This window comes from Symphodus melops (genome assembly GCF_947650265.1).
Source record: "Symphodus melops genome assembly, chromosome: 1".
Taxonomy (NCBI): Eukaryota; Metazoa; Chordata; class Actinopteri; order Labriformes; family Labridae; genus Symphodus; species Symphodus melops.
This window is the reverse complement of record NC_136691.1, coordinates 5,019,881-5,046,069: the sequence shown is the minus strand read 5'-3', so window position 1 is coordinate 5,046,069 and position 26,189 is coordinate 5,019,881. Positions and strand designations below refer to the sequence as shown.

The following is a 26,189-nucleotide window of genomic DNA, read 5'->3' as shown; positions in this document are numbered from 1 at the left end:
TGTATCATCCAGGTATCATCCTCGCTCTCCTCTCAGCTCGTACATGTCCTCTCCCGGCTTCCGTAGACTTTCCTCCGCTGTCAGTGAGTGTGCGGTGACAGACATCTATCGGCGAGCCACCAATCCAGCTCCGAGTGAGAACAACCATGGAAGAGATAAATAACATTGAAGTTGTTCCGTGCACAGAGTCCGATTATCTCAAACCTTTCCGCGTGCACTACAACCAGGTGAGTGATGTGCGCGTGACGGACCGGGGTGATGGGTATAGGCTGCTGGATGCTGTAGGCTAACCCAACCCCCCCTCCCCATTCATTTCGCAGCTAGCATGCTAGCACAACATGAAGGCTAAACTGACCTTAAACACAAACAGTGGGGGAGATAATCACGTGTCTTCAACTTGAATAAACAGAGCAGTGTGTTCGCCGTGTTTTCACGCGTGGTGCTGGGATGCTGCTCCTTTTATTGGACAAGAACCCGAAGCAGATAGCAACAGAGTTATTAGCTGGCATGCTAACGCTAGCCTGCTGTGGAGGCTGTCTTGATTGAGCATCACGTTAGCACATGCTTTACATTAAGAGGTGTAGATGCTAACATGGTTTGACAGAAGGAGGGCTGTTGTTTTCTCTGTGTGTGTCGAGGGTCAGGTGAGACTTGTTGATCTTAGCTGTCAAAGTGACTCCTGTGTGTGTGTGTGTGTGTGTGTGTGTGTGTGTGTGTGTTTTGTTTGTTTGCTGCAGTGTCAGGGGTCTTCTCAGTTCAGGTTTACATTGACCTCATTTGCTTGTTTGTTTTTTTAAAGTGTAGCACTAACGCTGTAGATCGTTGCATCTTTAAATCAAAAAGTAAATTTATAGATTTATATTGATTCATACTCTAAATGTTTGTTTAACCACCACTACAGGGAAAGTACACTTCCAGGATACAACATGAAACAATACAGGGACATGCATACCGATCAGCCATGCTGCAGTGTTTTATATGAAAGGACATTTAAAGTGCGTCTGTTCGTCATCAATCTTAAATCTTGTCTTTAATTTGGTCATTGACGACTTCACGTGTCAGTGTTATACTACTGTCCTTTGTCCTGCGAGAACCACGTTTGATTTCTGCACCGTGTCTCGTTCTCTTTAAAGGCGGTGCTGTAAACGCATGCATCGCAATGCTAACACTCGCTGATGTCGTTGTGAAATGTAATGTCTCCACTGTCCGATGTGCTTTTTTGTTTATAGTGAGCGCAGTAACGGCGTAGCAGTTTTTGGCCTTGTGTCACAAGCCAAAAAAAGTCACCGGTTTGCAATTGTACCTCGACGGAAATGTTTATTGGTTAGGGCAAAGTTTTGTTTCCATTAATCTACTCACAGTCTTTGATATTGACACAGTAATTAAACTCTGTTTAATAACTAGAGCTTCATATTAAAGCCTGAAATGTACATCTTCCCTCTTATATGCATTTGGATTGTGTCTTCTACACAATAGGCCTGTACACACTCCGGCAAGTTCTGTCTGCTTGCTGGTATAGGTATAGTCACTGATCCATCAACCTCCATCCATCCATCCATCCACCTGTCATCCATCCACCCAGCCATCCATCCATCCATCCATCCATAGCTGCCTGCACCTTTTATTCTAACAAATTAGGTGCTGATTGGAAACTGAGTTTCTGTCCGACCGCTCGTTAGCCATTCACTATATATCAGGATCTCTGAGGTTGTCATATTTTATAACAAATGCCCCCGTGCTTTGCATTGAATGCTGAATAGTGTCGCTGCTACAAGAAAACAGAAGTCAGGAGATTGTGATCCTGAAGCATGACTTCTTCACTATTTCTTGGCTGATTTACAGCTTGTTTGTCTCCCTGCTACAAAGAAAAGTGTGATGACTGTGTCTCCTGATGGTCTCTTTCAAAGTGAGAAACGCTTTCTCACCCAAACATAGGCTGCAGTCCAGCATGCTTTTATTTTTAGGTTTCTAAATATTCCTGCCGTTTGTTGTGTGAAATCTGCGTAGTGACAGTGATGCTAAAGGAGCTATCAAGGTGAGCCTCAGATTTTTTTCAAATATAAAATATGTATAGACACCTGCATGAACTACACTGTAAACAGTGAGAATAGAGGATAGTTAACCTGGTTGTTTCTGCCCTCTGCGTGGACTGTCCCCCTTCTCTACAGCCTGTTGATTGGAGGTGGGAGTCGCAGGCTAACTCATGATATGATACAGTGTGATAGGTGACAACATGGTGGCTCGTGAAAATGATAACATCACAGCAATTCTGCCATAACTTGTAAAGAGTATTGCAGGACAATTATAAAATGATACACCAGGATATCACAGGTAGGATGTAACACGCCCCCATGAAGGTCATGTGTTTATTTGCTGCCATTTACTGTCAGTTTCACAGAATCAGACTAAAATGATGTTGAAGAAAAAACGTTTATTTTTTAGTGTGTACATTTGATTTTCATAACTAAAGAGCTGGAGAACAAATAAGGGAAAAAGAAGCCATTCAATTTCATTTGACAGACATGACCGTCTTGTCACCTGTGAATGTTTTACGTGTCAAGACCATAAATATCAATGAAAATCATCATTTTGTGTGCAGTCAGGGAATAAAAATCTAATTCTAAATGAATTGAAGTTATTTGTTTTTTTCTTCTGAGCACAGCAGAGACGTGGAAGAATAGTCCGAGCTGGTCTGCTTCAAACCTCTTTGCTCTGGCTTTTAATACAAGCTGAGATTGACATTTTACATTTTTTATTCACGCTCCATTTTATTGTATTTTTTATTGTGTTTCACTCTTCATGTGTGTTTCGCTCTTGTCTTCACGGTGTGTTTGTTTTGTGCTTGTACAGCACTTTGGTCAACCAAGGTTGTTTTAAATGTGCTGTAGAAATAAAGATTGATGAATTGATTGATTGATTGATGGACTGGTGTTGATTTTAAAAAGTGGGGTCATCCGGTCTGACAGCGAGACAAAGACAGAGTGAAAGTGCACGTGCAGAGCTTCGTGCTCATCTTGGATGCTTGACATCATGACACCTATAAGATGATGATGAATAAAGATCCTTTATATAAGCCACCAGGTACTAAAACCCATCCCAGACCTACAGATTCTGTCATCTGATGCAGAATTAGATGAGCGGCCCGATCCAGACGTCCTGTGTTTGACAGAGAACATCACAGAAATCACCAGTTTTTATAAACTGTCTTTAAAAGTTGCCTCAAACTTTTAACAAGACCTTAAACATTTGCCAAACCTTCACCTTCAGGTGTTGAGACAACATGAAAAATCCTCATACTGGCCTCGTTATGAGCATGATAAAATATTTATCAAGATATTCATTTTAATGTCGAACATGACTAAAAGTTTGGGGGTCCAGGTTTTCCCAGGGCCTCATGAAAGGATGAGAAAGTAGTCTGATGGAAACCGCCTAATGTGCAGCTGACAGGTGGAACATATGGAAAATGTAAAGTGTGACAAAACATTAAAAAAAAAAACCTCCAGCACTTAATGTACATGAAATGGGCTCTTTTGTAGTTTTTCATTCAATTTAATCAGATAGCAAAAAAGCCCTAATGTAAAGGCGAGCTCAGTGAGGAGATTTCTTTTTTTCTTAGTTTGAGTTCACACCTGTGACAGCAGAGAGGAGGGGGGCTAAGCTTGTCAAGAGAACGGCGGAACGGCTAAGACAGCAGATGGACAACAAAAGAGAAGATGGTGGACTGCCTCTCTTAGTCGTGTCCCCCCCCCCCGCCATACTCACCGTCTCTCCCGTGCACCCCCCCCCCCCCACACACACAAAAGCCTTTTCAGTCACACTCAGGGAGCATCACTCCCCAAAAAAACCTTTTATCTCCCTCAGTACATCTGCAGCCCAGCCACTGGTCACTTTACCCATTCACACACACCGACACACACGCTCTGAAAGTGGATCATGTCACGAGTGAGAGGCTCTCTTCATCAGTAGTGTTTGGTCTCGTCTTCCTCACCTCGCTCTCCACAGAGCAGGTGATTGTCCCTCGTTGACTCTGGGAAAGCCCTCTCATCTCTGTGGCCGCGTGCTTCTGTTGAATCATGAGTAGGATAATTACCTCCCATTTATTCATTATGATGATTTTGAATTATTCATCTAGAATTATTTATCTGGTGTAGCTTACAGCCCTGGTGTCTGCAGCTAGAGTTTCACTGAATATGAAACCCATTATAATCTTTAGACTCATTTTCTCACATGAATAGTTGATTTTTCGGCCCTGAGCTTGAATAATGGGAGTAAAATGACACCAATATTTTGAATTGAATGAATAGAAGTTGGATTGTCTGCTCACTAGTGATGCAGGGCAAGGCCACGGTTTGTCACTAAAGGTTAACTCTGTAAACAAGTCAGTCTTGTGTGATCTTTGGTACAAGAATGTGATGCCACACGACTCTGTTCATGGTGAGGGAAGTGTTCATGACTCCATTTAGTCGTCCGCGTGGTATCATCCACTAGCGTCTCAGTGAACCATTGGCTGTATCCGGGAGGGCAGTCAAACAAATGAGGTGGATTGCATATGCCGTAATCGGACCACCGCTTTGATCAGTCTCTATGAACTGATATGCGAGGACTGAATTACAAAAAAGGGCGTCGACACCGACTCTCAACTCCAACTCCATTCTCTTCTCTCCCGTGTTGCAAATGGAAAATTGACGTCCCAACCGAGCTGCAATCAATGACATGAAAGGAAAAGGAAGTCCTGAAGCACCAACAGCTGGCACCACCAGAAGCCCTGAAAATGCGGCCGTCACTCCCAGAGGCTATGCAGGCGTAATCTGATAAGTGGCGTCTTTTCAGATTTAGTCTCAAGTCATGAAAACAGTGAAAAAAATAAAAACATAAAGTTAAAACATAAAAGTCTGGTTTAAGCTTCTCTGCCTCTTAAGAACCAGAGTTAAACGTATTAAGAGGTGATTAAAGCCATCTTCATAATCTGTACTCAGTGTTCGTTGCTTATGAGCAAATGTAAGGATGCTAACACGCTAAGCTAACGTGAGATTTTTATACACTGCAAGTCCTCCACAGCACAGTCGTGGGATTTCTCCTCCTGATGTAAACAAGCTCAATAAATATACAGGAGCCATGCAGTTTGTCATTCAGTTGTTTACAAGCTGTCTCAGGTGAAACTTCTGGTACGTATCATACCTGAGAAGTATGTGAAAGTCAGCACAAGGCCTGTGGGTGTCAAGATGCAAGGAGTACTGAATGCTGGCCGTGCTAGCATGCTAACTTTCATGCTAACACTTGGCAAGTCAAATGTTATCCGTGTTAAGTCATGAAGTCTGAGAATTAAGAATAAAAAAAATTAAATTAGCCTCAAGGAGCATCTCTATACAGCATGCTACATGACTGAATTCTACCACAGGTTTTTTTTTTGGCATCTTTATTTAACCACAGTTAAAAAACACAGATTAAGATACAGTTACATGTAAAGTGACTTGATTTGAGGCTCACATGTTTTCTGTGGCGTACGCTCGAGGGCACGGTCACATGGGTAGGTTCTTGAAGACAGTTCGTCCTTGACGCTGCGTTTGGCTGTCGAGGCTAAAGGAGCCACAGAGCAGGTTTTAATGCGGCAGATCCGTAATGTCATCATTACGGGTCCATGGCTTCATGCAGGTGCAGACTCTTTTTTATCACTGTCTTCTTTTAAACTCTGCTCATAATTAGTTCACTCGTTATAATTTTGATTTGAAGACTAAAGAAAACCTGGAAAAAAAAAAAAAAGCTGGAGAGCACACGTTGAGATTCAAGTAGTGCTTTTGTACTTGAGGGTGGTATTTGATTTCTTTCTTTCTACTGCAGCTGCTGGATTTCATGTGTGGTGAGCACAGTGGGAGTGTATGTGTGTGTGATGGTTATTAGATTTTAAGCACCAGAAAGATCAAGACCATACATGGCTCCCTACAATAGCCATTCACGCAGGAGTCTGTCACTTTTGATGCCCAAAGCCAGAGGGACCACATTAATTTCAAGGTTCTGTGTAGTCTGTTCCTGCTGCCTTTCCTCTCTCTCTCTCTCTCTCTCTCTCTCTCTCTCTCTTTCTGTCCATGTCCCTCGCTCTCTCTCCCCTTGGGCTAATCTCTCTGTCGTAATCCATGTCGGCCATGATTTTCCGTCTCCCCTGGGCCATTCATGCTGTCCCCGCCCCCCCCTTCTCTCAGCAAGTGGCCCGAGTAATGAGGGGAACCCCACCATCTGTGAGTGGAGACAGGACACTGAAGAGGGAGTGTGTGTGTGTGTGTGTGTGTGTGTGTGATGATACATTCATGCTTAGTAGTTTCACCTTGTACAGTATGTGATTACTGAAAAGAAACCTGCTATATTTTAGCAATTGCATTGCCATATATACTGTATATGATTACCTTGAAAAAAAGAAAAGAAAACTATCAGTAGTATTGTTTGTCCTGGTGCTTTTCAAAATAAAGGCCACATTTCCTCAATGCGCCGCTTCCTGTTGGAAATCCATTGTTGTGACTTCTTTTCCCTGCATGGACTCACTGTACTCTTTCACACGTGTGATACAGGACATGGACACGGCAGATTCTGTTCACTCAGACCGTTCACGTTCACTCAGACTAATATAGTAATACGTCCAGGTGATGTAAAGGTGAGCTGACGTGTGAACGCAGCATGTAAGTCTCTCTGTGAAGCTTGTTATGGTTCTGGATACACAGAAGTTGTTGTTTTTTCAGGTTGTCTCGGCTCTGAAGCGCTGCTGCATCGATACTGGAGCTGAAGCTTTTGGTGGTCACAAAATGCCTCCACACAATATGGTGTCAAATATTAGATGTGGTCTGGCAGGATTCAATAGGCTTTTGAATAAGTAGTCATCATTTGTGCTGTTTACCTTTTATGAAGATGACTTACCTGACCTTACTTTTCAAACCCCAACATTTTAAGATGGAGATGATTGAGCCTTATCCTCTCATGCACAAAAGTCCTGACCCCCCGCCCCCCCCCCCCCCCCCCGCCCCCCGCCCCCCAATCCAAATGGGATAGTCTCCTGCTTTGAGGTGCATTTGTGTAAAAGTCACTTTTACACAAGGAAGAGTTTTAGGGTCTGTCTGTAAATGTTCACGTTTTCACTGGAGTGTTTGAAAAAGGCTTTCTTTGTTTTTCCGCCTCTATTTGACCATTTTAGTCTTAAATCAATAACAAAGTAAATGTTTAACAAAACATACGAAGTATGGTATCATTTGGGTTTGGTTCATGGGCAGGACAGCTTCTGTGTACTGTGTTTAAATCATCCACATCTGTGTTAATGCCCAACAATTTAGCTGCTATATGTTCATTGACGATGAAAATGACCTGAGGCCTGAATCATAAATTTTTCAATAAGCACCTTGAACAAACGTAGCTAAAGAGCTTCTCCTGCTCAGTCAGGACAAGAGATTTATCACACACACACACACACACACAACAGCGAGCAGGGCGCGGTAAGGCTTGGCCTCGAGCAGGAATGACGGCGTGTTAGACACTTACACGTTTTGTTGACATGTCAGGTTTTCGTGCGAGCAATTACACTCGTAGATCATCTGAGCGAGCGCGTCTTTGTCGACGTGACTCCACCGTGAGGGGTTCGGATGATGTCAACGCCTGACTGATGGAAAAGGACGACTGGTGGTATCGCTTCTGTCTTCAGGTCTTAATGGCTTAGTGTATAAAGGGCGCCATTTGAAGCCTGCGGTGTGAGATTTATAGACCTTTTAAACTTCAAATGGAAATATTTGTTGAACGAGAATAAAGAGACAAGCGGCGCATTGTCACTTTGGAAAAGCTGAAACTTTATTTTGTTTTTAAGCTAGCCGGTTAGCTTTAACCAAAGATTGTTAATGAGACCTGTTGGTGTTGAATCAGTCTGCAGCACTATTTAACATGTATTTGATTGTGCATTGATACAAACATTAAAATCAGTGTACTCATTATGAACAGATCCGTTGTGATAGTTGAATTCATGCACGCTGGTTTTGTGCTTCCTGCACAGACAAACGAGGACTGATGTAAGCGAGTATCCTTTTCCTCAGTCTTCACATCACCACCATCACTAAACCAGCCCAAACTCTATCTCCATGCTCTCATTTCACACCACAACATGATAGTTAATGATGCATGAACAGCATTATGCTAGCTTGGCTTCACATTGAGGCCCTGTGGCCCTGACTTGTTAGGTCATGCACCCGTCGCTTGACTGTTTGTTGAGATGATCTAAGGGACTGTGTAAGCTGGATGTATATTTTTAGATTATTCTATCTACACAAACGTTCCTCTTTAGGAGCTGCTCTCTTAGTACGATTCAGAGACGTCTTCATGAGTGAACGAGGCCGTGAATAAAGGCTTAGTGGTTGTTCTTTAATATGAGAGTATGTAGGTATTAATTAGACTCCGATAGATCAGTTATCTGATTGGATGGCAGACTGGTCTGGTTTTAGCAGGAGACCAGTGAGAGAGAATCAGGAAGGACATGTTTGAAAGAAGGCCGCAGGTCGGACTCTGCGGCCCACTTTATCCCCCGTGCATTGGGCGCGAGCTAACCGTTGGGTCATCTGCGTGCTAACGTCAGCGTTTTTCAAGGTCAAGATGTGTTTTTGCGTCTAGATGAAGAATCCCTTTTAGTCAGCTGTGATCCATTTTTCCCAACACAGCACACACACGTTAGCAAGAAATGTCTTTAACTTTGTAATAAAACAGATCTGCATCAGCACGCCTCGGCTTTACACGCTGGACATTTAAACATTTCTCTTCGACTTTGACTATTTTATTTCGAGTCTTTAAGAGAAAAAAAAAAAAAAAAAGGTAAATCTTCCTCCCACAACACTCTTAAATCTGTCATGTTTATGAGGGAGCTCTCTTCAGATAGAAATCTTCCTCTCTGGCACAGAAAGCACATCCTCACTCTGAGGTCCGCGTTGCCACAACAGTGGTTTTTATTATGTCTCGTTCTGTCTGCGCGATCAAATCTCCGCCCATTTTCTTCGGTGGGCGCTAAAGCTGCACTTCTGCATCTGCACAGGAAGAAGGCACATCGATTGGAGCTGCAATAAGACTGTTCTGGTAGCGCTGTCATCGCTGCATCACTGAGAGCTTGTGGGTGGAGAGGAGGTGTAGCCTAAATTTGAATCAAGGCCATGTTTCCTCAGGCACAGCGAATGTAGGCCAACTTTACCATATTTCTACAGCTCGTAATGTGGAGAGAATTACTGCACACGATCAGGTGAGGGTTCAGCTGCGTGCAGACATCTGGGCTGGTTTGTGGTTTGTACACGATGTGACTCCAGCAGGAGTCAACTTTTACAGTCCTGATACTGATCCTGGCACCGATTTGAATAAGCCGATCTTTTCTCAGTGAGGATGAGAATCAGCCGCGTGTAAGGCAGCGTCGGCTTTTTTCTTCAATCGGTGAAATAAAATTAAACAAATATGAAACGGCCTATGTTGTGATCACAGTCTGCCCAACCGTCTGTGAGCCTCGTGCAATCTCACCGCTCTCCCTCAGCTGTGAGCTCCCACGTTCTCCAAGGATGTCGCTCTCCGTGTCACGCTCTTTAAGTGAGCTGACCGAGCATGTCGTCGAGGAGTCGCTGGTGTGTGATTGGCCTGAGGCGCTGCGCTGTGCAGCATGCTGCTCGTTCGTAAACCAGGGAATCACCCCGGGCTATTACACCACCTCTGCTGGTGAGTTGTTCTTTTGTGTTCTCGCTGAAGCCAGACAGACATGATGTCAAACTGAGCAGCGTTTTATCACTTTCAAAACATCACCGGGAAGTTGTTTTTTTTTTCCCCCGCATCTTCACAACGCAGCCGTCTCGGGCCGGGCAAAAGAAATCGACAAAGCAACGTATGGCAGTACGCGTCCGCCATTCTCCCGCATGAAGTGTTCTTTTATATCCCTGAAGTGTGTGTCATCAAGCAGACCTCTGCAAGCGAGAGAGAGAGAGAGCAACGGAGGTGAAAATAAACATTTCTGCAGCTCCTGCGGTTTGAATTTCACTCACAAAAGTTTGGCATCCTGACCTTACAAAGGTTTTCTCGCTTCACCTGCCGTGAATGAAATAACCTGAAACTAGACGATCAGGATGGTTGTCTCATTCTACCTTTACAAAGTGCTGAGCCAACAATCCGACTGTGTGTGTGTGTGTGTGTGTGTGTGTGTCACTGCCCACACATTAATAATCACTGCATGCCAACATATTTCTAGCCACCTCTTTACAAACTTGTAGAAACACACACACACACACACACACACACACACACACACGCCAGCCTTGCCACTTTCTTATGCAAATTCTCTGCTGGAAATTTACTGAGGGAGTGTTCAGCTGCAGATCTTGTTGATGCGATGGTGAGGATGGTTAGGATGTGGCCGCAGGGCACGTAAACACAACCACCGCTTCACTCGCTTTCCAGTCCAACAAACATCAGGACGTGTTTGATGGTTTAGTCATCAGGAATCTGTGAAAGCCACAACTGGTCTGTTTTCACTCCACCAGTACGTCGACTGGACCGCTGCTCCGCTGCTCAACACGTTCAAATATCACCCAAGCACCCATAAAGTAGCCAATGATGAACGACGACAAGCTGGTCAAAAAAACAAAAAAAAAAGCGGAATATTTACGGGGCAATAAACTCATGATAATAAATTCTTCTGTTTCCATTTACAAGACGCTCACCTGATCTAATCAGACATGTTATTAGAGGTTGTATATTTGATAGGGAACCCCACACACACACACACACACACACACACACACACACACACACACACACACACACACTATTTGTCATGCCCACAGAACACTTTTGTCATGTATATATATATATATATATATATATATATATATTTCATGAACTGCTGCTTCGTCACGTTTCGTGCAGTTCGTGGATGTTTTCGGCGGGCGGGGTTGCGTGCTGCTGCGTGCTCCAGCAGGCATCGGCGGAAGGAGCAGTTCATGTTCTTTGCGGTGGCGAGATGAAATAAGTCAAAAGCGAGTCGTACAGTACAAGTTTCACAGTAAAAAGGGAACGAGCAGCGACCCCTTTAAACGCACACGCCGTATTCACACCTACGGCGCACGAAGATTCGTGTGACTGCAGAGTGTTCAGGCTTCGAACGATGTCCGTGTTTCTGTGTTCACTCATCGGCTTCTTTTTTGTGTTCTTCCTTCACAGAATGGCACAAAGAAATCCTGGGACTTCATGCGAACCCATGACAGGTAAAACACATTTAATTCGGCCATGTTTGATGCAAGTTGTGCTCCACGCTATCGACACACAGACGCAGTGTGTGATAACATTGTTCAGTGTTGTGAGAGCGGCCTGTTATTTAGTTCTTATCTCTTATAGGTTGTTTTTTTTTTTTATTGCAATAAATTCAGAGTTTTGCAACAATTCTGAAAGTTTGATGAATTACACAGCCCCGCCCTCTCGCACGGACACACACACACACACACACACACACACACACACACACACAGAAGAGTTTAGTTCACATCACCAAGATTTCAGTACTTGAGAACGTCTGCCAAAGAACTCGCTTTGAAACGCGTGTTTTTATCTGATCCACGACCCCGAGGATCAGCGAGCGCGGATCAACATGGTGATTTGACTTTGAAGGATCTTCATCGTGACCCACATTCACTAAATCTCATATTTCTCCATTTTGTCCCTTTTTTTCTTTTTTTTTTCTTGCTGCATGGAAACACATCGAGTACATGTTAATTGTTTGATGGAGTTCTTGCACCGTGGATCATAAATTCATGCTGCGTATTTTTAAAAGAAGTCCAGGTAAAAATAAGATGACTTTGTGTTTGATGTAGCGCTCACATTTGTAGCCTTCATCAGCGGCTCTACTTCAGTTTGTCTGTGCACTAAACCCTTCTGTTTCTTGAAGCAATCACAAATACTGGGTGGTTTGGTTCAACCAAAACAGACCTTGTTTTTTTTTGAGAAGTGACCCTCTGTTATTCTACTTTGCATGGTTGTAAATGTGCGAGCTTCACAGGGGGCACTGTAAGAGAAATCTCACACGTTTGTGTCAAACCCCCACAGTTCCTTCTCCCTGTTTGGTCCACGGTACCATAATAGCTTTAGGGAAGTCTTGGGTCATTTATTCCTTCTTTCCTCCTCTCCTGACCCAGAAGAGAGGTCCCTGTGAAAAATAGTTCCACTGAGAGAAAAGCAGTAAACCTCAAACCTGTACTTTTCAAAGAGAGAAGCCCACGGGAACGCTGAACTCTTCCCCGGGAGGAAGTTCTGCCAACGTGTGTTCAATGAACTCAGGATTGTTTTGTATTTTTGTCTAAGTGTGTATAACATTTTCTTCCCAGAAAGGCGACTCTTGTCACATTTAAGGTGTGCTAGTAAAAAAATATGTGGAAGACAGATTTTGGCTGAAAATGTTGACGACACAAAGCAAGAGCAACTCCCCTAATAGAATCAACACAGTTCACGCAGAAGAGAAAATGGCCATACATTTATTCTGCAAAATAACACAAACTCATCGTCTTCGTGAGTCTTCGAAATTCATGTCCGACTTGATTTCGCTCATTTATTTGGCTCACGTCACAACAAACAAACACTTCCATGTTTTTGGCCTTCTTTCGAGCATTTCTTTCTGCTCACAATTACAAAAGGAGATTACATCGTTAGCTAAATATTCAAATGAGCTGATCGATCTCCAACGCCTGGCAGCCAAATTCAATTCAGTCGAGTTTGTCTGAGTTTGTTCCATTTTTCAAAAACTCCAACCTTTTTCAGTCAATCATTCTAGAAAATAATGTTTCTGTTGAGCCCATAAAAAACAACAACACTAAGCATGTATAAAGTATTGACTATAGATCAAATCTAATCATTGATCTATGAGTGACCAGGCAAGGCAGCCAACTGCTTGGGGTCCCAGACCATTAGGGGGGCCCCTGAGGGCTGATGAACTCAAACCAAAGCCATGGCCCAAAATGTGCAAATTTTGCAGCGACAGTCGGAAACCTCCCTTAGGGGGCCCCATCTGACAGCATTCACTCTCGTTGTCTTACTGAGCTTTGCACGCATTTTTACTTTGAAAAGCAAAGAATGTCAATGAAAGTCAACAAATGAAGATTATAACGAGTAATCTGTCTTTATAGGGAAAAAAGGAACAGGAGAAAGGAGAGGGGAACTGGCAGACATTGCATGAACACTGGTAGGAGGGGCCCCCAAAGAATTTTCGCCTCGGGCCCCACCAGACTCTAGAATCGCCACATCGGTGCACACAATACATCAGCATGCTTTACTTGGCACGATGCCTGCACCTCACACAAACACAAACAATATAAAAATCCAGTTCGGCCGTCGTGTCCTGTTTTTTTAATTTCTCTGTAAGAATAGAGATCATCACGCTAAACTCTGAGCTTCACCTTCACACTCAGCTTTCCTTTCACCACAACAATACTGATACAGCATCCCCAGACGGACTCCCGGCCAATCAATCGGACCACATGTCACCCTCACATTTCAGCCAGGTCCTCTGGATGAACAGAACTCAGTAGGAGGCAACTCATGGCTAATCGATTGTTTTAGGTCGTATGTTGTGACCAGGGAGCTCCTGACCTTCAGGCACTCCGGCGTGAGCTGCAGGTCAGAGAGCCTGATGACGCCAACAGAACAACACCACTGGCATGGATGCAGTAATACAATACACTGAGTAAATAACAGCAGATCCTGCTGAATCCATACAGGGTCAAGATCCCAAACGTTGTCTGAATCTCCAAAACGCCACATGTGGACTTGATGGCCTTGGTCCAATAAGTCTTCTGCTTTGACACCGATGTGTTTATGAGACTGCTTGTCGACTGGAGCTCGGAGACGACTGGAAGTGACTTTTAATGATGGCGAGTATTTTTAGTCAGGTTAAGAAGTTGGAGAGACTAAAGGCAGCAGAGAGACAAAATCATTCTGTATATTTGAGCTCGTGTTAGTCCTGAAGATGTCTTGTAGTCAGGGTTTGTATTTTCACCAGGAACATCTCTTTTTATATATATATATATATATATATATATATATATATATATATATATATATATATATATTTGAGATTCGTCACAATACCGGAATTTTAAGCTAACATATGATGCCTATATGTAAGATGTGATATATATACTCAACAAAAATATAAACGCAACACTTTTGTTTTTGCTCCCATTTGTCATGAGATGGACTCAAAGATCTAAAATTCATTCCAGATACACAATATTACCATTTCTCTCAAACATTGTTCACAAATCTGTCTAAATGTGTGATAGTGAGCACTTTTGCTTTGCTGAGATAATCCATCCCACCTCACAGGTGTGCCACATCAAGATGCTCATCAGACACCATGATTAGTGCACAGGTGTACCTTATACTGCCCACAATAAAAGGCCACTCTGAAATGTGCAGTTTTGTCTCACAGCAAAATGCCACAGATGGCGCAAGCATTGAGGGAGCGTGCAATTGGCATGCTGACAGCAGGAATGTCAACCAGATCTGTTGCTCGGGCATTGAATGTTCATTTCTCCACCATAAGCCGTCTCCAAAGGCGTTTCAGAGAATATGGCAGTACATCCAACCGGCCTCACAACCGCAGACCACGTGTAACCACACCAGCCCAGGACCTCCACATCCAGCAGGTTCACCTCCAAGATCGTCTGAGACCAGCTACTCAGACAGCTGCTGAAACAATTGGTTTGCATAACCAAAGAATTTCTGCACAAACTGTCAGAAACCGTCTCAGGGAAGCTCAACTGCATGCTCGTCGTCCTCATCGGGGTCTTAACCTGACTCCAGATCGTCGCCGTAACAGACTTGAGTGGGCAAATGCTCACATTCGATGGCGTCTGGCACGTTGGAGAGGTGTTCTCTTCACGGATGAATCTCGGTTTACATTGTTCAGGGCAGATGGCAGACAGCGTGTGTGGCGTCGTGTGGGTGAGCGCTTTGCTGATGTCAATGTTGTGGATCGAGTGGCCCATGGTGGTGGTGGGGTTATGGTATGGGCAGGCATCTGTTATGGACGAAGAACACAGGTGCATTTTATTGATGGCATTTTGAATGCACAGAGATACCGTGATGAGATCCTGAGGCCCATTGTTGTGCCATACATCCATGAACATCACCTCATGTTTCAGCAAGATAATGCACGGCCCCATGTTGCAAGGATCTGTACACAATTCTTGGAAGCTGAAAATGTCCCAGTTCTTGCATGGCCAGCATACTCACCGGACATGTCACCCATTGAGCATGTTTGGGATGTGCTTGACCGGCGTATACGACAGCGCGTACCAGTTCCCACTAATATCCAGCAACTTCGCACAGCCATTGAAGAGGAGTGGACCAACATTCCACAGGCCACAATTGACAATCTGATAAACTCTATGCGAAGAAGATGTGTTGCACTGCATGAGGCAAATGGTGGTCACACCAGATACTGACTGGTTCTGAGTCCCCAGACCCTCAATAAAGCAAAAACTGCACATTTCAGGGTGGCCTTTTATTGTGGACAGTCTAAGGTACACCTATGCACTAATCATGGTGTCTGATGAGCATCTTGATGTGGCACACCTGTGAGGTGGGATGGATTATCTCAGCAAAGCAAAAGTGCTCACTATCACACATTTAGACAGATTTGTGAACAATGTTTGAGAGAAATGGTAATATTGTGTATCTGGAATGAATTTTAGATCTTTGAGTCCATCTCATGACAAATGGGAGCAAAAACAAAAGTGTTGCGTTTATATTTTTGTTGAGTGTATATATATACCAGTGTTGTTACCATGCCAACAAAATAGAAGTCAGAGGCACACAATATGGCTTCATTGTTCTTGCTTTTAGTTCTGCATGGGGTCTGTAACTTTTGGACTTTCCGTGAATATACATGTCGATCAGTAAAAAAAAAAATAATAAAAAAGCATTGCATTGTTTTAAACGGGAATTGAAAAAATAATTATAGAAATGTTTGACAACCTTTGAGTAAATATGATTAACTGATTGGTTAATTGTGACGGATAAGTTGTCAAAAAAACAACACACTGAGACAAATTGGGTATGACAACTTGCACTTAAAGTAGCTTTAGCTCCAGATGTCGAAGGTAGAGCACATATCCAAGTTTTTCCTCATGAAATCCTCTAGATATTCTGACCAGCAGTCACCTCAACCCTGCTGCTCAGATGTCTGCTATAACCCACTTTTCCCCTGCTGTCCAGCCAGAACCCCTGCTGAGAAAGCTTAACGGTGCATGAAAAAGTCCTGAGTGTCCGTTTAGCCTGCTTCCACCGTTTAACCATTAGAGCTTTTCCTTTTTCAGCGGGAAGCTGTAGAACAGCAGCAATGATGTGGAACAGCACTACATGACCCAGAGCTGCCTCAGGGGACAGCTTCCACGCCTCAGGCCTGCGTGTCCCACTTTTGGGTAAAAATCCACCACAATAAGTGGAGATGTTCCAGCGTCACTAATCTTCACAGCTCTGGGCTCTTACCATGAACGGGACCACGCTTTGATTTCCTGCAGTCTGGTTTATACCTGCTGAAGAGTTCTGCAGGAAAATAGCACTATATAAGGGATCTGATCCATTCAGGAATTTGGTTTCTATCAATCTGATCAATTCTGTTTGTATTCTTCTTTAATAGATGCCCATTCTATTACTGTCTTTAAGTAGGTAGCATTAGAAAAAGTCATCTGTGTCAAGTGTTTCAAGAAGGTCAAAGCAAAGGAAGCGACGGTGGAGAGGAGTTACAAAGGTTTCTTAAACTGGCTGGTTCCAGATATGATGGACCGGAGGCTTTCTTAATCAGCAGGGATACAACTGACATTTTATTTTAACACAGTGAGAAGCTTTTATCAGCCACGTAGCAGGGCTGAGAAATTGATCCAAAATTATTCAAAACCGACATTCAGAACGTCTAATCGACCTAACCTTGGCCATGTCGATGTTTACCATTATTCACAAGAAGACACGTCCAATGCCGCTTCATGGAAGCAGTGTCCATCGTTTGGACACGTTTTGTGTTTAGTGAAGACGACGTCGAACAAAAAGAAGTCGGAACAACTGTTTGCAAGAAATGCAAGTTCTTAATTTTATTCAGTTTGAAAGGAGAACATTTCTACTTTAAAACTAAAATGTGTAGTTTTCATTTCAAGCGATGCTTTGATTTCAGTTTGAAATATTCAATAGATAGCCAAAAAGAAGTTCAGCATTTATGAACTCTTATGTAAATACCGTAAATTCCGTACTATTGAGCGCACCTGGATATAAGCCGCACCGGCTAAAAATAAGTAAATAAATGTATTTGTACATATATAAGCCGCACTTGATTATAAGCCGCAGGTGTCCACGCTATAACAAGAGCTATTTACACAGACGTAGGCTACCGGTAACATCCGCAAATACTGTAGCGTCCGTACGGACGTTAAAGGACGACAAGAGCGTTCAAATAATAACTTTTAATAATCCGATCACTGTCGGCCGTGACCACGCCGTTTACAGCAGAGAGCAACACATAACTTGCCGTAACAATCCAACTCTCTCCCCAGCGTTCTCTCATACAGCCACTCAACACGTTCTCGCTGGTGCATTCACTGACTCTCCACATAATCGGAATTATGAACACATTATCAACTACTGACTTTACAACATGAACCGTTACAATACGAAGCCTAGCCGACGGTGTCTGTAACACGGCTGATGAAAAAGATGACCGTAATATATTTCACAAGAAAAAGTCCATCCATTCACTGCCTCAGAATGACTTCATTACTCACTTCCTCAGTCTCTGTTGTCGCTGTCAGTGTCATCTTAACGTGCAGCAGCTCTGTTAGCTTCTTTGACAGCCAGGTCGATCGCCTTTAACTTGAAAGCTGCATCATATGTATTTCTCCGTGTGTTTTCCATCATGAGGGTGCGTGCATGAAGCGCAAAATGACTGATATTAAGATCCGACGTGACGAAGTCAAATGTTTTTGCGGCAGAAGCTCATTGTCCCCCATAAAAAATCCATGCATTAGCCGCACCGGAGTAGAAGCCGCAGTGCTCGAAGTGTGAGAAAAAAGTAGCGGCTTATATTCCGGAATTTACGGTACTTCAAAAAGACCAGTAGTCCAGACCTCTGTGATGACCAAGTGTAAAACTGCAGGCTGCGTTTGTAATGTTTGTGCATTTTTGTATGATCAGTGTATTTCATACCACATGGTTTGTTCAATCTTACAGTCGACTAGTTTTGTCTGTTTGTAAGGAAGTATAATTTACTTTCATTTCCTGCTTCACCCTTAAACACAATATTCTGCAGAGAAGTACTTTGTGAAGTTTGCAAAAAAAACCCATCAGGACATGTTTTAAAACGAAGCTCCTGATATGTCAAGAAGAAAAGAACTGATTTATTTAACAAGCTGTGTGGCATGATTTTAATCATTTTGTGAGTCTCTGTGTTTGTGATCGTCTTAGCCTTAAATAAAGGACTCCCACGTCTGATCCTATAACTTTCTTAAAATAGATATCAGACTTTCACTTTAAATATCTGTCGTGCAGGCTGATATTAAATCCGTATCTGCCCAGACGCTGCAGCCAGAAACACGATGTAATACCAATGTACCGGTTCCCTTTCACCATGGGAAAGACAGGGCAGGGCTTCCTGCCGCCTCAGACACATCCGCCTTCCCAACACTGAGCCCAGGCCTGGAGTCTCCAGTAGCAGCCACACTCACACTTATATACACACTGAAACAGTGTGAACTTCCTCTTGATATACAATTATCATGGTGCGATTGGTAAAGAATAAGACGTGACCCCTGCATCTCCATCCACACAGTCATTGTTGAATCTGGATTTCAGTTTCAGTCTTATTTTTAGCTGATTTAGAAGTTTGACTAATCACTTAATTACACATTTCAAATTTGATTTAAAGGAGCCTTTAGTCATCACATCCAGTCATTCATTTCTTTAAGTCCAGTATGCAAACGCTGAGAGGCTTGATGTTCCTTGGAGCTCTTGGCTCAGACCTGCCAAACTGATTCTGTTTTCAAGGTATGGTTGGTAGGTAGGTTGGTAGGTAGGTAGGTAGGTAGGTATGCTAGGTAGCTATGCTAGGTAGGTAGCTATGCTAGGTAGGTAGATAGGTATGGTTGGTATGGTAGGTAGGTAGGTATGCTAGGTAGGTAGATAGGTATGGTTGGTATGCTAGGTAGGTAGATAGGTATGGTTGGTATGCTAGGTAGGTAGCTATGCTAGGTAGGATGTTCCAATTGTGAGAGTAAATATTTCTGCCATTCTGCAGCAGCGTTGCTAGGAGACGGGACAGTGTTGATGTTGACGCAGGATGCTGACTGGGTGTTTGCATGAAACGACAGGCACAAGTGTTTTGACAGGCATCATACTCTGCTCGATTGTAAACAGTTTGTTTAAACCTGCGTGATTTGCAAAGCATGCATACTCATTGAGTTTACCAAATGTGCATGAACAGAAATGTAGTTCCTTAATTCTGCTTTAATTTGCATTTTGTTTGTTTAGCATGCCCTGTAGGGGATTTTTAAATAGTAATCGTCCAAGACACACTTAACGAGGGCCGCTGAGGGAAGGACACGTATATGGAGCACCACAGTAGTTCTGTTGTACAACAGAAGGGCTCGCTGGCGGAAAAGTAAAGCACTGTGAATTTTTTCAATAAAGCGTGCTTTCACCCTTTTCACTTTGTTTTTTAAAAACATTAAAAAAAAATGACTTTGAGCAAACGTACCAGGTTGTTACCTTATCGAGTACTTTTACATTCTTCTGTCTTTTAATGATGTCTTTCTTTTGCACTGTTTTCTTTATTTCTCTCACTCTTTCCTTAACCTTTGTTTTAATGTATTTCTGTTTTTATGTCTTTAAACACTGTGAATTGCCTTGTGTCTGAACAGCACGATATAAATAAACTAGCCTTGCCAGATGTCTGCTGCAATTTAAAGCCTAGCTTCTGTGTTTTCTCTGTAAAGGGACCAACAACTCCTGTGGCTAATATACTTCTTATTGACAAGTACCTCAGACAAACCCACCTCAAACAGACCGAACTATCCCTTTAATTTAGTTTTCTGTGTCTTGTTCCTGTTTGGATGTTTTTGTTCCCTAAGATTGATGAAAAGGGGTTGGATACAAAGTCGTGAAAACACTGTCCTCCATCCCAAAGTGCTGACACAACCTGACTGACTTTCACGTCCTCCTCCTGTATAACTGCTGGTTCAGAAACATGCTGGAGTCACTTCCTCCCGTATGCTGGAGCAGATTAACTGGCCTCTGATAGATCATGCAGGCAGAACGATGAACCATGTGACAAATTTGTGATGATCTCTAAACTTTATCTCTTCTTCTCTCTCTTCTCCTTTGTCCTCCTAGCGTATCAGTGCTGATCTTCAACACTACCTTACACTGTTTTGTCCTCGTCAAGCAGTTTCGTCCAGGTAAGCGTTTCACCGTCATTCAAAAGCAAAAAAAAAAAAAAAAAAGTGTTGATGTTGGGAGCCTCGTTTTTTTTTTTTTTCTTCTTCTTTTTTTTTTTTATAAATCCTCGGGCACTTTCACTTGAAACAGCAGAACATTACAATCACTGTTTACTCTTCTGGATCCTAGCAACAATGCAGCCTCCGAAATAGACGGCAAGAGGCCCCGTTACAAAGCAGCCTCACCTCCTTTGTTAGGAGTCGCCAGGGACTGTGCCACACCACTGTGTGCTAAATGCAAGGAAGTCTGGCCATTGATATATTGATTTCCTCTCGTATGACTGTTGGGGGGGGAAAAAAAGTTCTTTATCTCAAAGAAATCAGTTTGTCTACAAACGACAATCACTTCTTTTTTCTTCAGCGGGGGTTTGTACCATAAACTTGTCAGCTCATGGCTATCAGACAATAAATGTTTAGAGGGGACTCAAAGGAGGTGCTTTTCACACAGAACAATGATAACCATATGTGGAAAATATCACATTTAGTTGACTTTTGCTGACTTCCTCTGGCCTTTGTTGAAGTGCTCTTTATTAAGTATCCTTAAAGCATGAGGCACTAATAAAACTACAGCCCTTTCCTCAAATGAACTCGGCTAGTATTTCAAGAAAACGTCACAAAAGTCGGCCCCCTGAAATCTTCCTCTCGAGTTGCTTGTTCACACCTGTTTACCGTGTTGAAGGGGGAGTCCTGTCAGTCGAGGCCTTAGGTAAAAACAAGATGCCGCTGAAGATTACAGAGTAACAAATCAAAGCTGACAAAGCAACAGAGTCCAACGCGATGATGTTATTAATGCCTTTGTATCAGTGCTGCACGTCATCGGACTCATTCCATATTTCAGTGGAGGAGAAAATAGTGGCGAGCAGAGAAGAGTGTGAAGCGGCTTGATCAGGTGCACAAAGACCAAGCTGGTCACGCAGCGTTGCAGGACATCGAAGCCTTCGCCCCCTCTGACATGCTGGCTGTTAATTTGTCCTGAACATTTCCTGCTTGGCTCAAACATCAGCTCACGTTTAAAGTTTCCAGGTCCTACAGTTTCCAGCTTTATTTGACTGTTTTTAAAGTCAGTTTAGTGAGTTTCATGTCAGGTTCACCGTCCTTACACAAATATGTGCTAGAAATACCAAACGTGGTTGTTTTCTGCTGCAAAGGAAGAAATGTGTTCATTAAAACACAAAGTACCACATTCAAACAAGGTGGCTCATTAATAACACAACAAGTACTTGTTAAAAGCAGAATATATGCATACATGATACTTAAATCATCAGGTTCTAATAGTAAGTACTGTAGGACTGTTGTTGGTTAATAATAACAACAAAGATATGAAGTGCTGCGTGCATTATGAGGCAGCATGTTGACTTCAAAGTGTCTTTACCTGACTAACATTACTGCCTTGTGTCTTCTAATCCTCTCACAGCTGTTTACATGTGTGAGTGGGAAAAGTCCAAGACGCAGCCGCCTCAGTCTGCTGAGAAAAACGAGGAGGGTTCAGCTGAAGCTGCGGCCCCAGCCTCGGAGTCTCAGGAGGGCCCGTCAGCCTCGGAGGGGGAGAGCTCCTCTAAGTTTCCCCCGGCCTCTGCGGGGGTCACCTACGAGCTTTGTGCGGGCCTGGTGGACAAACCCGACCTGTCCCTGGAGGAGATCGCCCGTCAGGAGGTGCTGGAGGAGTGTGGCTACGACGTGCCCGCCTCCAAACTGAAGAGGATTACTTCCTACAGGTGGGCTGACGGCACGCTGTTGTGCAATGACGTCGTTTGTTCAATTCAATGTTAATTATTAAAATGAATGCAGGTCGTACATTTCTGCATGTGTTTTACCTTTTTTATGCCGATGTGCCAGCTCACAACACAAACATGTTTTAGTGCTTTTAATTGTCTTGAGTCCCCTTTATGTTCACGGTTCTTTAACAAATAAGTTCTTGTTATCCAGTTTAGTATCACCTTATCAAACATTCTGTTTTCCATCAGATATTTATTCAGTTCATCTTCAAGACTGACGAGCCGGGCTCACTCATATTCACACCAGGCGATTTAGAATCATCAGGTTGTGCCTGGATCATCTGTCTCCTGTCCTCCACTCTGTCTTCCCTGAGTTTCTTTCTCCCATGAAAAGATAAAAAAAAAATATAACTAAAGTTGAAGATGGAGACCTAAAAACACAAAGTCCCTGCAGCCGTCTTTGCTAACATAACACTGGTAGCAGTCCCTCATTAAACAGCAGCACCTGCACAGCTCAGACTGATAACTCTCAGAACTCTTTTGATTTGACTGGAACACATCCTCCGGCTCTGTTGGTGTTGTCTATGATGATTGTTATGTGTGGGCGGCTTCCATTAGATACATACGTGTCATCTTAACCCCCATGACCCCTATGAGGGGGTATTTGACAGAAGCACCGTGTGCAAGGAAGTTTTTTTTACCAACAGAAGTCAACCATAGGTGTTACTTTTTAGCAGCATGAGAAAAATAGCTTTAAGTTTTTTTAAGTGTTTCTCTGATATTAAAGAGAAAAAAGCATGTGTTGCAAACTGAGGAAAAGATATTATTAAAACATTGTGCCAAAAATGAGAAGCACCAATTTGTAAATATTGTTTTGTTATTTTTTACCCTCATCTCTGTGAGAACCATACGTAGTTTCACTGGTGGAACTTCATGGAAATAAGAAGTTGAAACACTGATGCTTTTTTTCGTTTTGTTTATTGAAAGACAAAATAAATATATATGTATCAAATGTGCGCTATTGGAATTTGAAACTTCTAAGTTTTTAATATCAAATGCCATTACATTCTCCTTCCCCCCCTGCAGGTCAGGCGTAGGTGTAACAGGCTCAAAGCAGACCATGTTTTACGCCGAGGTGTCTGAAGACAACTGTGTGAGCGCGGGCGGAGGTGAGCCTCGGGAGGGAGAGCTTATCGAGGTGGTCAAAGTCCCGCTTCACGAGGCCATGACGTTTGCTTACGACGAGCGTATACCCAAAACCATGGGCGTCATTTTTAGTTTCATCTGGTTCCATAATAACATGTCTCCCAAGTACAAGATCTCCACCAATGTGTAGTTAGTATTAATCAACAATCTTTATACGGTTTATTCAAATTAAATCAAACACTGGCCCAGCACATTATCCACTCTCCCCTTTATTGCTCTTCATCCTGTGTTGCCTTTTGATGCTCTTTGGTACATGATGAAAGGTGGGCCCCTTGTCTTGTTGCCAACAGCTAACTTTAGTTTTTGTCCTGTTTACCTTCTCAGTATCATGTGGTCTTAATATTTACCCTTGAAACCATTTCGCCATTGCTGGTTGTCACTGGCACTTTTGTCTGTTTTTGTTTATTTTTTTTAACTTTTTTTTTCAGTAACTGTGCCATCTGTTATAAATGGCTGCATATCACTGACTTCATTCGCCTGCCCCTGATTAAAGGAATATTCCACTGCTTTTAGTGTAGGCTATTGAATGTTTCCTAAATGCAAAAAAACCCCACCCAACATTAGCAAAACAAGTCCTTACAATTCTTTCTCATCATGAAATTGTTCTCACCATACTACAACACCCAAGATCCATTGCAAACTATTTGAAGCTAGGATGCCAACCAGCCAAATGCCACTTGTTAGCATTGTTAGCTAACTTTTGACATGCTGATATTTAAATTTGATGTAATGCAAACATTTCTGCCTGATCATCAAAGTGTTCCAGAGTTTGTTTGGATCCGACATTGAGCATGAAATGAAACGTTACAACTTGTTTTTTATTGGTCCTATGTTGAAACAAAGTAGAATAGAGTTCAGGAAAATCATATGAAACAGTGGAGTATTTCTTTAAGCCATGATCCAGTAATGCAAAAACTATGCTAGTCAATGGTTGGGCTTTGTACCAGTCAAGGTGTTAGATGGGTTTTAACCACCACTTGTTCAAGCCTCAGTTTAGTTCTCTGACCTACTGTGCAGCCTTTAAGCAATATATATCATATTACACCCCGGGGTGAAACAAACACTGATCTCTACCCCTCGACTGTATTCATTGATGGTTTCGACATGTCTCCTCCTCCTCTTTCCAAAACTGAAGCAAAAAAAAATCCCCACCCATGTTGCGCTGTTCAGCCAGTGTTGTGCAGTGGACCCTGACGTCCCGCTCCTTCCATTAAAAATAAACACCTTTGATTGACTGATAAAATGGCAGAGATCCCTCAGTCCCGTCCGAGGTGGAACAGACACTCCCTTATGGATAGTTCAATGACTCCTGGGTAAGTTAAGTTTCGACTTCTCAGAAAGTCGAACACTGAGAAATGAATCGACATTCTCAGAACTTTCTATACTGTAAACACAGACCATGTCAAAGAGTATTTGATTATAGTTGGACCCATGTCCCATCTGTTAACATGGAGGAGGCGGAGCTTATGACATATAGTGCAGACAGTCAGGAGAGGGAGCTCCAAATGTTTTGGCTTCACTTTTGCGGAGCTGTCATGCCGTCCATCTTTTTATACAGTCTTTGTATTAAGCCTTTAGAAAGCCTCTAGAAAAATCTACCTGTGTACAAGATTATCAAATGTTTTATTTCACAATCAAAGTGGAAAAATTATCATAAAATACGTCGTTCCAACTTACAGAAAAGTAAACCACGACACAGAGGGGCTTCATTTCTATTTGTCTCCGTGTGGTCGCTCACAAGCTAAAAGCTGCAGTGACTAATGTCTGAGGATGTCAAAAAACTGTCCTGTAACATGTTGGTGTGTCCTGAAATCCCATTGACATGGACAGAAGTGCTCTGAAGGAGTTATTCTTTCACATTCTCTTACATATTATTTAAGACTAGACATAGAGTAGAGGACACATTATAAACCCTCCACAGAGTTCATTTTACCCACAGGTGTAAGAGCATATTCATAGAGGACTTTACCATCTAAAAGATTGCCTTCGATCATAATTCATGATGGAGTCTGGTTAATATTGAAAGGTCATCAACACACGCACCTGGTCGCACAAAGTGAATCTCAGCAGCAGTTTGCCTAAATCTCAGGTCCAAATAGTCAAACTGTTGGTCATTTCCAGGGTGGACCTCTGGATGTGAAAAACAACCAGCATGTGAGTACATATTATCAAATCTATCGCAGCTTAATGGCAACAAAGTTCTTACTATTCTTATTACATGTTAGTTTTTTAAATTCAGAAAGGGCTGGTACTTCATTGTTAATTAATATGTAAAAAGAAAAGACCCCCCCCCCCCACACCCCCCCTCCCCTCTTACCTACTAGTAGATTTCTTAAAAAGTATGCAAGTTCTAAAGATGTTGATGCTTTAGAAAATTACAGCAAACTTTAGTACAGCTTCAACGTGTCATAAGTCACACATAAGATAAGAAAAGAACGACAACTGCATGAGAGCTCAACTCTCTTTGGATTCACCTGCAGAGAAAACATGTGTGAGGAAACACAGTCAAGAGTTTGGATTAGAAAATCCTTTAAAAAAAAATCCTTGGTGGTTTACGCCCCGTGTCCATATAGCGTGTTTTTTTCTGAAAAGCGACGGCTGTGCGCTCAGTAGCGCTGCATGTCAGTCCCGTCTCTATGACAACAGTCTGTTGAACAGCCGCTGTATGACCAACACTGCTCCGTTTATGCCTTTTGACTTTAGTTGAGATTGTGGGTGTAAGACACGATCGTTTGGCGGCTAACATCCAGGGAATATC

At 42.7% G+C, this 26,189-nt stretch overlaps 1 protein-coding gene across 1 annotated transcript; it reads left to right on the top strand.

Moving 5' to 3' along the window:
* On the top strand, window positions 1-25,123 carry nudt14 (nudix (nucleoside diphosphate linked moiety X)-type motif 14). Its single transcript, XM_079340466.1, has 5 exons — window positions 1-227; window positions 11,203-11,246; window positions 20,407-20,471; window positions 21,925-22,225; window positions 23,312-25,123. Exons 1-5 carry the CDS (start codon window positions 147-149, stop codon window positions 23,559-23,561), a joined length of 741 nt encoding a protein of 246 aa, XP_079196592.1. The 5' UTR covers window positions 1-146; the 3' UTR covers window positions 23,562-25,123.
* Window positions 25,124-26,189: the final 1,066 nt, after the last annotated feature.

Bases quoted from the DNA above. Each gene is read 5' to 3' on its own strand.
- nudt14 (XM_079340466.1), top strand. From the start codon at position 147: ATGGAAGAGATAAATAACATTGAAGTTGTTCCGTGCACAGAGTCCGAT. The intron at 20,472-21,924 runs GTAAGCGTTTCA...ATCCTCTCACAG, and splicing joins CGTCAAGCAGTTTCGTCCAG to CTGTTTACATGTGTGAGTGG. The intron at 22,226-23,311 runs GTGGGCTGACGG...CCCCCCCTGCAG, and splicing joins AAGAGGATTACTTCCTACAG to GTCAGGCGTAGGTGTAACAG.